Source organism: Gymnogyps californianus, chromosome 2 (genome assembly GCF_018139145.2).
Source record: "Gymnogyps californianus isolate 813 chromosome 2, ASM1813914v2, whole genome shotgun sequence".
In the NCBI taxonomy this organism is placed as follows: domain Eukaryota; kingdom Metazoa; phylum Chordata; class Aves; order Accipitriformes; family Cathartidae; genus Gymnogyps; species Gymnogyps californianus.
Window position 1 is genome coordinate 44,776,008 of NC_059472.1, and position 14,199 is coordinate 44,790,206.

A 14,199-nucleotide genomic window follows, 5' to 3' on the forward strand; every position below is an offset into this window, starting at 1 on the left:
AAGCAGTAAGTACATTCGTAAAACATGTTGGCTTTTTCACAAATTGCCAAAAAACTAAATGTGTGTCATATAAATTATTCCTAAATCAGTTTTTATTAATTATAAAATACTGGTTTGAAGGTGCAATGTTACTGAGCTCTACACTCTATAATACATTCTGATAGGGCTTCTTTCAGTTAATAAAAGCAGCCTGTTCTCTTCAGGTGCTTTCCTTGTATAATCCTCAGTAACTGTGTGTAACCTTCATCACTGAGAAGATTTTACAGGACTATATATAGCATTTTTAGGAAGCCGTAAATTTTCATTTACCCTAAAATAGATTTGACAGGTGGACCAGGTGGCAATTCCTTTTAAAGCACAAATTGCGACCAAATTCGAAAAGATTCTGTGGTAGATGCTGGCATCAGCTACTCGTGAGGACCCTGAGACACTTCTCAAGTCAAGGCACACAACCTTATCGTGCCTTGATGGAAGACCAAGATGAGAACTCAGTATGCACTATTTATTGCCTTTAAAAGGGAACTCTCAGTCCATGAGTAGAGACAGACCTTGTGAGTAACAGGAAGCAGTCCGATTTAGAAACTGGGGACCAAGGTAACAGCATATACTGAAAATACCACCAGCTTCACAATTTGAATACATCCAGTGTGGTCATGGAAAATCTGACATAGTTAATCCATGTTTTGAGAAATGCACTGTAAGAAGACAATCTCATTGAACAAATACTGTATGTATCATGCATAACATTGAAAACAACCAGTAAGATATAAATCATTTTCCCAATTATCATTCATATATCGCTTAGGCTACTTTTTACGTTTTATACCATTTAATAAAATTAACTTCAAAGAATACCAGAATGCAATGCAAACAAATAAACAGTGCAGACAAGCTGACAAATTAGATTTAAGACTTCTCTTGAGATGCTATTAAATTATTGTAATAAGAAATCATCAAAAAGTGAAATCCTGTCTTCACTGAAATTAATAGGATTTTTTTTCCTTTGACATATCTGGGACCAAGATTCTCCACCAATACTTTTTAATGAGAAATACTCTATTTATAAGTAATCATCTAGGACTCATTTGTTCTAGCATTTGTAACCAAATTACTGCCTATTATCTTCTGCTAGTGTTATTTCGCTATAATTACCCAAGGATGCTCTCTGCCTGCATATTTTTATTTTATATATGGGACATAATAATAATACAATAATAATGCAATACATAAATGGCACATGGAAGAAAAGCTATTGACTTCAGTACCTGTAATAATTTGCTGATGTTCCCCACAGTCATACAGATGAAGAAAACTATATTGCTTCTATTCTGAGCACTAGTGCTAAATCTAGAACACATATTTTGCAAGGGACCTTAGAAAATATTTTCACATTCATATCATATGTCAGTTTGCTACTCATTCTCATCATTTCAGAATCCTGGACTAAACTACATACAATTTTGATGAGATGCCATCAAACAAAATCACTTCCCATCTAGATAATGGTATCAGAAAAGTGGGAACGCATCGTAATTATCTTAGTTTAGGGTATGATCAGGAGTGTTTGTTAGGGTTTTTGTTTTGTTTTGGGTCAAGGAGCTTGATTTACCCTAAACAGAGACTGGATTACCAAACAAACACAGAATAAATAGGTGCGTCCGTATTTTTCTTACCATACTCTAAGGAACATGCATAGAAATACGAGTGTCTGACTAGTCCATGGCTCTGTGATAGCTATACGATTTAGCAAGGATATACAGGGCATTTTGCATTGGCACTAGGAAAGAAAATCTGTATTTTGTCAACCTGAGAGTCTCCAACCAGAACAGAATTAATTTGTGTCCTATGGCTTCAGTGATGAACTACCTTCAATTTATTATTAAACAGTCTTGCCTCTTCTATATTGGATTATGCACTGTGGACCAATTCTGTTCTTGCAAAAAGACCATTTACACTTAACAAACTTGTGAAATAGTGTTTGCACCACATACTGCAACGGCATCATTTTACCAGCCAGTGCACATCACCAAATACAGGTTTCCTCTACGCTTTCCATTGACATGAATCATACAGGTTTTATTATGTAATAGCAAACCAAGTCTGGCCTTCAGTAGGATGCTTGGAAAAAACCTGGAAGAGTCTGTCAGTGTTTTATAATGATTAGACAGCTACAGCTCAGACCATCTGTAAATGGTGGAGTAAATAAAGAAACCATCTTTATTAAGGAAAGGATGTCAGAGGTCACTTTTCAAATATTAGTTTCAGCAAATCCCTTTGTTGTCTTTTCCATCACATCTTCAAAAATCTGTAGCTGTACTTTTCCAGCACTGCCTCCTTTTTTTCTTGATACTCTGACTGATTAAATCATTCTTCTATTTAGCTTTTTAAGGCAATTTTTTATATTATATATATTACAGAATTATGCTAAATTTCAATGGACACCTTTCAAGCTACTGTTGTTTGTCATCTGACTAAAATAAGTGGTACTCCTACAAGTCAAACTAAATCAAGAGCAGATGCCTTGTAGGTCCTTATTTTCAAGAATAAAAGTAATTGGGTCTTCGGGCACCTGGGATACACCTTAATTTGGCTGTTTGTCTCACACCTAATTGAGAAAGATTGCGTTCTTGCAAAGTGACACTTTGTCCATACTGATAGCAGCAGTAGGGAACTGAGTAGGATTAAGATCTTGTTCTTGCTCAGTTCTACTGTGTTACCGATCTCTGGAGAGTGTCTTACTACAAAAGAATTATGTTCCAAGGCAATTTCCTTTGTCAACTGCTGTGGCTTTATAACTGTAAAGGGAAAGACAGGGGAGGACACAGAGGATAACGAACAAAAATGAGACAAAGGAGAAAAGCAAGAAAGTCAGCCCTAATAAAATAACTGTTCTTGTCCATTACTGAAGTTACATCGAATGTTAAAAGACTACATTTTATTTGCTTAGTACTGATGGATGACCTACCAACATTTGTTTGTTTCTAGCCACAGTACATAAGACTGTACGAACCATGCTTGATGGCTTATATTAAAGTTATAGTAGCAATTTGTTCAGCATTTCAATTTCTAAGCATGGAATAAATATTTGTTCACAAGAGTTACATTATTAAATCTCCACCTTGAAGCGAGCCTGGTTTCCTTCTCCCTTCTCTATTACTGAACTTTGGATATCAAGGGGTTTTTTACACGTTGTTTTATTTCAATATGTTGTATGAGTATTAGCAGCATGAAGAGACAGACCTTAAGGTATACATCCCTAGAAAACATGGAGTTTGTTCCTAAAGAAATTAAGAGAAATTCTGTTCTGTGTTATTTAGTAGCCTTTTGGTATGAAAAACAAATTAAAGATATCTGCAATGCTATTTATTGTTTACAGTGTATTCTCTTTTTTGATGAAGTGCGCAAGGTGTCTGCGAGAGAACAGATGACAGGTACACTGAGCTTTGTTGATATGCACCTCGTGGGCCATTATGGAGCCTTTTGTTACTTTGTTCTAGCATCACCATATAATTCAGCAGCACTTTAATTTATTTTCAGTCCTATAAGGGATGATATTTTTCTCTTCTGACAAATATGTATTTTTGACTGCTGCTTTAATGAGCAGTAAATGTAATGGAGTACAGACATAGCACTTTGCAGAGGTAGGTGTATTGCAATGTACACTCACACAAACACATACATATATTATTCGTACAAGCTATGATGCAAATATGCACATTATAAAACAATTTTAATGAATATGTCCATTATAAACAGAAACATATATAACATACATATGTCTATGTATATACACCCATACACTTGAAGTGTAGGCAATTTTTTTGTTAGAAGCATGTTAGAAATAAGTTATTGAATGCCACTTGAGTAAGTAGTTTTATACATTGGATTGCTTTCAGAACAGTAGTTAGATGAACTTCTGTACATGTCTTGTTATGCTTTTTAATCTATCAGTTTCCATTCTTAATTCTTAAGGTGGTTACACTGGCTGCAAAACCTTATTTATAAATGCTTTTCATAATACCTGTGTATGTCCCTACCTAATATAAATCGTCCACAAAAGAATTACATTTGCTCATTTAAACATTGACGTCTATATACTATCTAATGTTAGACAAATGTAGGACGTGAATTGATGTGCTGTAATTGTGTAGGACTTGGGAAAAATGTTTTCCCCAGTAGACATTGATACACAATGCTGCAAAAATGGCCTAGGGTAAAATTTGGTTCATAACTTCTAACACCTGCAACAGAACTTTTTGCATCTTTTTAGAATTTTCATAATTAAAAAAAAAAACCATTTAGCATCTAAAACATCACAAAAGAAAAATTATGTCTGGAGTAGATGCCGTATACTAAGACACCTTGTAGTGCAAGGAGTAACTAAACAGAATCTGGAAAACTTGATTAGGCAGCCAAGAGAAAGAAGAATATCTAACTTGTATTCACAAAGACTAATGAAATTCACTTTTGGTAGAATACTAGCAAGGAAGAAAGAGGGAAGTTCAGTAGGATGTTATTTGACATCCTGTATTTCAAATAACGCAAATGAAATTACATTAAAGCTGGCGGACATTTTTTGAAGAAGTCCCCAGTGGAAGAGATGCTGTGGGGACACTCTCTAATGATCGGATTTAAACTTCCACGTATGCCAACACAGGAGGCAGGTGGCCTTTTCACTCCAGGTATATCACTACTGCAAATGAAGGACCACATGATAGAAATTAATCATAGTCAAACATTTGCCAATGTCTGCTTGGCCTACGTGTCGCAGTTCCCTTTCAAACTATACATCATTAATAAGAAAAAAAGATGACATCTCGCACTGGAGCTTTGGCCCTAGAGAATGCTACAGAAGAACAAGAGCACAAGTATACATATTATTACTATTTAATGTGCAGGGAGAGAAATTTTTTTGTGTCTGTAATTACAGTTGGTAGTTTACAAACTGTTTAGCTGAATTAAGAAATTATTTTCTGAAATGTTGGAAGAATCTGATTTAACTAGGTAGTCTTAAAAACTTCATTCTCCTTTCAGGAAATCACAATGGTTTGTTATAAAGCAACATACCAAACGATCTAAATGATAAACTACTGTTGGCTCTACGAGCTATCAGTCAGAAAATGAGTAAGAGAAAGCAGGGGATATGCAGCAGAAACGGCTATGATTTATGCTAGTGCTGTTATAATCACATCACAGTACAGATTTGTTCTGAAGAACTCAGGTTAATACTTTGTGTACTCATATTTATCATAGGTCTGTGCAGACATAGAAACAATGTTTTAATCGAACTATGATGTGTTTGACTTGAAATACATTTAGCACAGATGACAGTTTTTAACCACTAATTTTGACTTATATAGTTAAGTATTATATAAAGATTAAATGACAGTAAACAAGGAAACAAGCCACCCAGGGTTGTATGCCTTTTGTCTGGAAACCATAAGCATAATGAGAGTCATTACCCTCTATAAACTTGTTCATGAGCATTGGTAGGGAGTTTGCATTTTAGAACGTTTGTGAAATTTTGACTGCAATTTGTCAGGCATGTTGGTAAAAAAAATCTATTAACTTGAAATGTAAGAGGGAAAAAACAATTTAAATATCATTTCATTTATTAAATAACTTGAATATTGGAATAGCTGAACAACTGTTAAAATCATGAGTTGAAGAACTTGGCTTCACTTCAGTTTATTAGTGATTATTCACTATTAAAAATAGTTCACAGTCAATTCAGTAGTGATTAAGAAAGAAAACTTAAAATACCATGAGCACAGTGCTAAGTATAATATAGAAATTGCCTGAAGATTTACTGAAGACCCACTGCATCAAAATATAAGACAGGACTTCTCAGGTGTCCTCAGAAACTACTACTTAAGCTTTGTGTTCTGGGAAACATGAAAATGTCATAAATAAATAATAAAAATAAATGTTTAATGATATTCATTAGATCTGTCCTCCAAGTACTTGTCCAAGACCCCCTTTGAATTCATTAAAAGATTTTGCACCTGCAGTGTTATTCTGGGTGAAGTGAGAGATGGACTGAATGAATTACCTGACATTGAACTCCGAAGTCTATAGAATATGGCTTAGAGTTAAGATTTACCCAAAAAAGAGTGGTTGAATTTGGTATGACTAGTGGCAAAATAATAGAAGTGAACATGTACAAGAAAGACATGGACCTGTTAGTGCAGGTCCAGAGGAGGACCACAAAACAATCAGAGGGCTGGAACACCTCTCCTGTAAAGAAAGGCTAAGAGAGTTGAGGTTCTTCAGCCTGGAGAAGAGAAGGCTCCAGGGAAACCTTATTGCAGCCTTTCAATACTTAAAGAGGGCTTATAAGAAAGATGGGGACAGATTTTTACCAAGGCTTACAGTGACAGGACAAGGGGCAATGTTTTTAAACTAACAGAGGGTTGGTTTAAATTGGACATAAGGAAGAAATTTTTTATGATGAGGGTGGTGAGACACTGGAACAGGTTGCCCAGAGAAGTTGTGGATGTCCCATCATTGGAAGTGGAAAGATAATAGTTTGTACTGATTTATCAAATACTGATTGTAAAAATTCATACAATTTATAAAGAATTAGATGCAAATATTTTTTTCATGAACAGTATGACATTTTAAATAGCGTTTTTGTCTTTAATACTGAGTTTGTTGATTCATGTGACAGTTGCTAGGACTTCTGTACAGTCTTAATGCACAAATGTATATGTAAATATTAATAAGATATAGATAATTAAATTTAAATTTTGTTCATGTTTTCCTTATCCTGCCAACTGTTTTCCATTCTTCATTGTTTTCTTGGATCCTTCTTAGAAAAGAGATTTTGAACTCCTGCTTCATATGAACTCCTTCATTAGGTGGAGAAATAATACTTTTAGCTTATGTGACTAAACACTTCTAGTTTATGTTTCAGTTTATGTGAATACAGCAATATTGTTGAAGAACATTACCAGCATAGACACAACCCACACCTGACATCATCATAATGAACATATCTGAATAAATTTTTGGCTGAGAGAATTGTAATCTTTATCTTTCCATAAAATGATGGAGACTAGGTAATGGTTTTCTTATTTAGGTACTCACTAAAATGTAGTTGACACACTTAGGGCAGATTTGAGACAAGTTTTCATCCTATGGCTTGTTTGACAATTTCAACTGTAGCAGTCACTTGGCAACAGATTATGTTGCATTATACAGTATTGTTTCTCTTCTAATGCAATTGCATTAGAGCCATCCTTATCATCTTACACTGCCTAATGCCTGATTACCTAATAAAACAGTATGTCCTCTTTTTTATCCATGGTCTATACTTTATTTTAACACAGAAAGTAATTAAGGTGCAACACTGCAGGTAGGTTTCTGAGGATACTAACTGCATTTTGCTTACAACGCTGAAAGTTTTAAGGTAACACAATCTGCTTCAAAATAATATGTAGAGAAGTTAAAAATAGTATTTTTACCTCTTTTATATGCAAACATTTTCTCTGTAAAATCTTTTTTGTGAATGCTATGCACTAGTTTACTTATGCTTACACAATTTATTTAAGTGACTATATATCAGAAGCCTGAAAACATTTTTTAAGGAAACTGTTGACAACATAAATACTGTTCTATCTGATTAGAAAACTTGGAGAGTTTCTCATTTGATTTGCTTATGTACAACTTCCATTCAGGTCACAAAAATCTGTATCCGTATTTGTGTGTACAAAACCTTAACTTTGAAGGGAGCTGCACAGCCTTTGTTGGTTTTGTTAGACTTTTTTTATTTCTAGATGATGTGCTTTTTAATTGGTAACAGAAGAATATAATGAGTTTTGGGGCACCCAAAGACTTGCATTATATGTTCCATGAAACATTTGTGAGATGGATGAAGGAGTCTTCCCAAAGACTGGTGAACAGTGATAGGAAGACCTGCAAGACAGTATGACTAGCATATGTGACAGCTCTTAATGACAATTACCAGAAGAAGATTCCAACAAGCTTTTGCATATTGCTTACAGAACTAAAATATTTATGATTCTTGTGGGGTTTATGCTTTAAAGGCTCCATTTTGGGAGGTCCGGATTTGTAAGTGAGGAAAAAAAAAGGTCTTGAGGTCTTCATATTATAAGTCTGTAATATGTTTAATAGTCTCAGTTATTGCTATGCATTTATCTTCTTGAATTTCCAATGTACAGGTTCTCCATGCCTACTGAATGGATTAGTAAGTGGCATATCTCTGGTATGCATGCTATCTAATAGATCAAGTATTTTTAACACAGTGCCTTTAACTTAAACTGTACTCTCTGCTTGCCTGCCTTTCTGTATCAAAGAAAAATGAAACAAACCCTGAAACCTTCAGGATTCTCTGTGTACTGACTCCTGAGCTTTACCAGCATGGTCCCTCCCGCCATTCAGGAAAATAAAACCCACTTTTAAAAGAAAAATCAGCAAGCATTAAGGCAAAAACGATTTTATCGCTCCAAAATGAAAACACAGAAAGTGCAAGAAATACAGAGAAAACATGGACAGTGCCAGTGGAAAAGGTGGAAGGGAAACTAGGAGATAAGTGTAGCACTGAAAAATGGGAAAGGGTATTTTTTCAGGGTGAATCACTTCTGCCACAGCGTGCAGCTCCTGGGTGGTGTCAGGAGCTTTGAGGACCAGAGTGACACAGTAGGGGGTTGGTGATAGATTTGACAGATCAGCAGGAGCCCCCTGCTCTTCCTTGCAGCCTGTATGTAAGTGTGGTGAGTGAGTGGTACCAACTGAGAGATTTCTAAGGCTGGTCTGGGTCCAATAAATGTTTTATGGGCTGCTACCCACTGCAAGACTGGCAGGAGAGAAGGAGGAGGAGCAGCACTGTATGTCAGTTGCAGATGACGCAAAATGTACTGCACTTTCTCTAGTTACAACTACAGTCTATTCACTGCAATAAAAATATCTTTCCTCCATTTCATGAGGAATTCTACACTTGTCTGTTCTGTTCACATAATGCCTATGAAGCCCTTCTCTTCCTGAAGGAAATCCTTTCATACATCTGCTACTCTTTCACACTTTGATGAAACCTCTTAGATTCTGTAAACGTGTCCTCTTTCATCAGTATTTAGACCCTCAAGATCCCCAGACACTCAGCTGCGGTTAATGCTTGGCTTAAAATTTCAGAACTTTTTGGACGCTGAGGCTAGATGCCACCCCAGAAGGAACAGGTTCATTCCATGGTTTCATGGCTTTACAGATGAAGGGGAGAGGAAAAAGTAAAATTGCTTTTTTTTACTTATGTAAACTCTTACAATGCTTTATGGGCCTTCTCAAGCTTGGGAGACCTGGAAGATGGAAAATTCCTTCTTGGGTTTCTTCTGGTTGTGATCAAGTCATCAAAGCTTCACTCCAGTGGCCTTGCATCGTGGATCTTCTGCTACTTGGTTGTGCAGTGTGGTTTTAGTTTGAGTAGGTTCTCAACCTACCCAGTCAGGACTCTTCTGGCTTGAAATGGAAGTCAGATGCTAATTTTTTGCTGCACCTGTTTTAGTGGAGTTTATAACGTATTTTTAGTACTCCTTATGTGACTTGGTAGGGAACATGGGGCAGCAGGAAGAGAAGAGCTGAATGCAAATCTGCTGGCAATGCTAACAATTACCTTAGTGTTTCAGTAGTCAATTTTAATACTGGAAATACTTTTCTGCTCTTTGCTATGAAAGAAAAAAAAATTAAAAATCTATTTGTGAGGGCAAAGAAGAATCTGTTTTATAAGTAATATTGTTCACCAAGATGATGTCTCCAGAAATTTCGCACAACTGGAAAGGCACAATGACTTATTTGAGAAAGCAAGACAGTGAAGTTATAGCTCTACTAGGCTTTTTTCTATATCTGGAAATCTGCTGTACATGTTCTAAGGACATACCAAAAGGGTACCACTCTCTTCAGCCATGGCCACATGTATGAGGGCAGGTGTGCTTGTGCTTTGCTATCTGAAATTTGGTGTATGCTTGTACTGCAGATAATGGCTTTGAAAGAGTCTGAAGTCTTTTGAGAATCAGAGCTGTGCAAGAGCTTTGAAGGAGATGCAAACTATCTTTATACAAAAGCATTGCTATAATATTACTGGAGGGGGCGGAAACTTACACGTTTTTTTCTGAGCCACTGCATTTTAATTCTGTTGCACTGATTTTTTGTGTAATACCTCCTAAGTTGACAGTTATGTATTTCACTGATGAATCATGCAAGACTATTTGCTTAACAAAAAGAAATATGTATACACAAGTATTTGAATTTCAAATTCACCACATCTTGTGCGGACAAACAGTAGAATGGAGTGGGAAGAATAAAAAGGTTCTGATTAGTGGAGTAATGTGGTGGGAAGACTTGACTTAAGGTAGAGGATAGGAGCATATTCTGGAGAGAAAAGGGCATTTTCAGCCATTGCTGGTGGCAATGCTGCAGCATCTCAAAGGAAAACAGGTATGAAGAGAAGTGGAACTCAGAAAAAATATTTCACGTTCTCCCATAACAGCAGTGTCAAGTAGTAGCAATAAAGCCTGCTTACATTTAGTACTTGTTAACAATTAGTGCAATTGCAAACATACGTAGGCTCTTGATGATTTTACTGAGATTTGGATTTGCATTAATATAATCTGGAAATTGATGCCATATTATTCACTTCATATAGCAAACTATTTCATCAGTTGTACTGAGCTTTTTTAAGGCTGATGGGAAAAGCATGAGACATACAGACCATGGCTGATTTCTCTTTTTACAGACACCTGAGCAAAAATATCTAAAACATAAACTGAGAATTGCTGTAACAACACACACTCCCACCCATGACACCGGAGAAGAGAAAGGCAGGTTCTTTCCAAAGCTCACAGATCAGCTTGAAACCAAGAAGATCATTTCCTCTCAAAACCAGGGATGCACCAGCGAAAGAAACATCAAACTGAATCAGTCTGGGCTTTCATGTGAAATTAAAGAATGAAGACTTGATGCTTGTTTCAGATTGATATTGGTATTGACTTTTCAATAACAAGCACATAACAGAATACAACTTCTCACATCATTTAGAAATCACCCCCGAGTTTAAACTAAAGCACGAGAGATTTGACAAGAGATGATCTGTTGCGGTAACAAAAAGAAGTACATTTTAAGGATGTACTACTTATCCCAAAATATAAGAAATAACGAGGAATAATAATAATGTGATGGAAACAAGTCTTAGAACTTTACCTTTGTGGCAGCATCAAAACAGACAAAGCCCATGCTAAAGTCGATGGTAAGTCCCATAAGATGACTCTCCAAAACACAGGCATATGTTTTGCACTGTAAAAGAAAAAACAGAGAAGGTAGTTACCACAGAACACATTTCTTCAAATTCTTTCTAGGACCAGTATTTCTGTGTCTTTATAATGTTTATATATCTCAAAATTATTATCATAACTAAGTCATTTGTGTGTAAATAGGTCAATTTATTGCCAGTGTATTTCAAATCAAATAATTTGTATCAGTGATGAAGTTTTCTAAGTATTGTAAAAAGAGGCTTTGCTTCCATTAGGGAAAAAATAAATTAGAATGAGAATTGCCTCAGTAGTTTACTAATGACAGCTGTTAAAAGGCAAGTTTCATTATTTTTTAACTCTCTTATTTGTTTTGGTAGCCGGTAACTTCCTCTAATGTTAATATATTCCTTTTAGCTTTTTAAAAGAAAATAAATGCATTTGTAAAATATCTCTTTGGTATGCTGTTTATTGTGGTTCTGTGTTGTCCTAAATCTTAGTTGAAAAGGTAGTATTTCATACCATGTAGTAATTGACGTAATCACATGAAATATCTTTTTTGCTTCAGCTAGTGGACCAACATATCTCAAAGGTTTCTATAAGAAACCTTGAAATCCTGAAAGACTTTCTCATTCTATGATTTTTTTAAATCTATGCATCTATTTATTTCCATAACATCACACTTCAATACATGCTGTGAGACACCTATTAGTGTTGTTTTCAGGATCAAAACTATTGCTGTGCCTGAAGGCTGACTTCAGGCACAAAATGACAAACTTGTATTTTTCATCACAAAATATGCAAAAAAATTAAAACATTTCCAAATCTGATGTAAGTTCTTTAAATAAACCATTCTTATTTTACAGAAATTTTACCCTCCAGATTAAATGAAATATAGTTATATTCTTCAAATGTTACTGTAGCCACTAAATATATGAAATGAGAACAAAGACTTCCATGATCTATAATGCGTCAAAGAACCAAAATATAAATTGTAAAGATGGGGACAATGGAAGTTACTAAATTATCAGTGTTACAAAAGTATGTATTATTGTTTTTGGCATTTTGATTATCAAGGATAAATCACATGCCTTTACTTATATATTCTTTGGATGGGCTCTTTGGATTCTAAACGGTCTTCCCCAAACACAAGAAGCTGAAAGGCTCATTAACAGCTTCTAAGAGTTGAAACAGACATTGTAGTGAAGGAAAACGGAAAAGTTCATAGCTATATAGATTCTTTGGTTATTTTAAATTTGACTTTCTTACACTTCAATATAGATTTCTTTTCTGGAACTGAAATATTTGAGTGAATTGCTTTCATTGATCAAATCAAGTCTCAACTACATACAAACAGTTGTTGGTTAATCTTTGTGCACACACCTTGGAGCTCTAGAATCCAGGTTTCAAACACAATGATATCCATCACTGAAGCTGAAGGACACTCCCTGTTATTTTTCAGTGGGGCACAAGGGCAGTATTTAAGCCAGTCTACAGACAAAGCATGGCCATCTATAACTCAGAAGTAAAAACAATCCATGACATGTGCCTTACAAGATCATTTTGTGTTATTGCTGAGTAACAGTAAATCATACATTACTGTGTGATCCACCAAAGGTGTCCAACAGCTATAACTGTCCATTAGTAAATGAAAGGTTTTCTACTGCTGCTGTTGAGGTGGAAAGCAGTGACTGGTCTATTCTTGTAGCTTCCAACACTGAAAGAACTTTACGTACTTCACCAAATGTATAAAATCTGAATTCATACAGTATAGAGGTGCACTTGGTCATTATAAGTATTAATGCATAAACCTCCCAAATTTTTAATTACAAAATCAATGATTCAGCTCTATGGTGTTGCAGTCATATGGTATTTCTGTTTATGTTAGCACATAAAAGTGGCTTTTTTTTGGAGCGGCTACACCATAAAACTGCAATGAATATGTAAACTTTGATCGTAAATCAGTCTTGTTAGAAAAGGAGAGCTTATTGCCTTTGGCAACATCTCATTAGTAGAAGAAAAGAGTGTAAAGTAATATATTTCACAGTGACTTACTACTTAATGAATTCACGTATGCAAAAATGTTCAGGTTTTGCATGCAAAGCAAAAAATGTACAGTTTTGTATGATTATCTTGCTAATTTCCTACAAGATGCAAACTACATTTTTATTTGTAGACCTCCAAGATATCTAGAACAGACACAGAGCCTTTACTGAGAATTAAAATTTGGCAAGGAGAGAGTATATCAGGTTTAAAATATGTACTGCCGTCTAACTCATCTGACCTCGCACCTCAACACCAGAGGTCAACCTACAATGCGCATTGCAGCACCACGCTGAGCTGGCACAGCTACCTCTGCTTAACCAAAGCACTGTGCCTGGGCTAATTAGCCTCATTGAGAAGTTAAGATTTATGAGAAACAGGACATATCAGTCTTGGTTCAGTGCTGCACTGAGAAAGCAACCTGCTTCCCAGACTGAAAGGTTTCTACAAAAGGCAGTGCACAGTTTGTGGAGAAATATCATGTAGTTCAGCTCAATGTGGTTATCGGTAGGAAGAAACTGCATTGTAAGGTGCAGACCACCAGAAGTAGCTGATTCTTTACTTATTCTTTACTTATACATAAGACCAGTCTATGCCTTTGGACTATGTATTCCATGATGTTCAAAACAATTCAGAGAAGCAAAAATGTGAGAACAACAAAAGGATCTCTGTTACAGCGAGATTTTAGTTTCTTTGGGGAAGAAATGTCCTTTGCTTTATGCATGTGTTGTATGCACTTGTACATGACTTTGGTCACAGGTCAGAGCAGGAATGTGAACTTCCTGACACTCGTTAACTCTGTTAAGATTTTTCTCATCTTTATTTTCTTTCATTTGTCTTTTAATTCAGACATCTGGAGAAAACAAAAATGCAGAAATTCTTCCCAGGAGACTTGATAATT

General features: G+C 35.5%; 1 protein-coding gene across 2 annotated transcripts in view; it reads right to left on the reverse strand.

The window, feature by feature from the left end:
* SNTG1 (syntrophin gamma 1) overlaps positions 1-14,199 on the reverse strand; it is a 161,058-nt gene that overhangs the window by 13,822 nt on the left and 133,037 nt on the right. For both annotated transcript variants that reach the window (XM_050891933.1, XM_050891932.1), the window contains exon 15: positions 11,209-11,301. In XM_050891933.1, the coding sequence (XP_050747890.1) occupies positions 11,209-11,301 (93 nt within the window). The remainder of the gene's footprint in view (positions 1-11,208; positions 11,302-14,199) is intronic.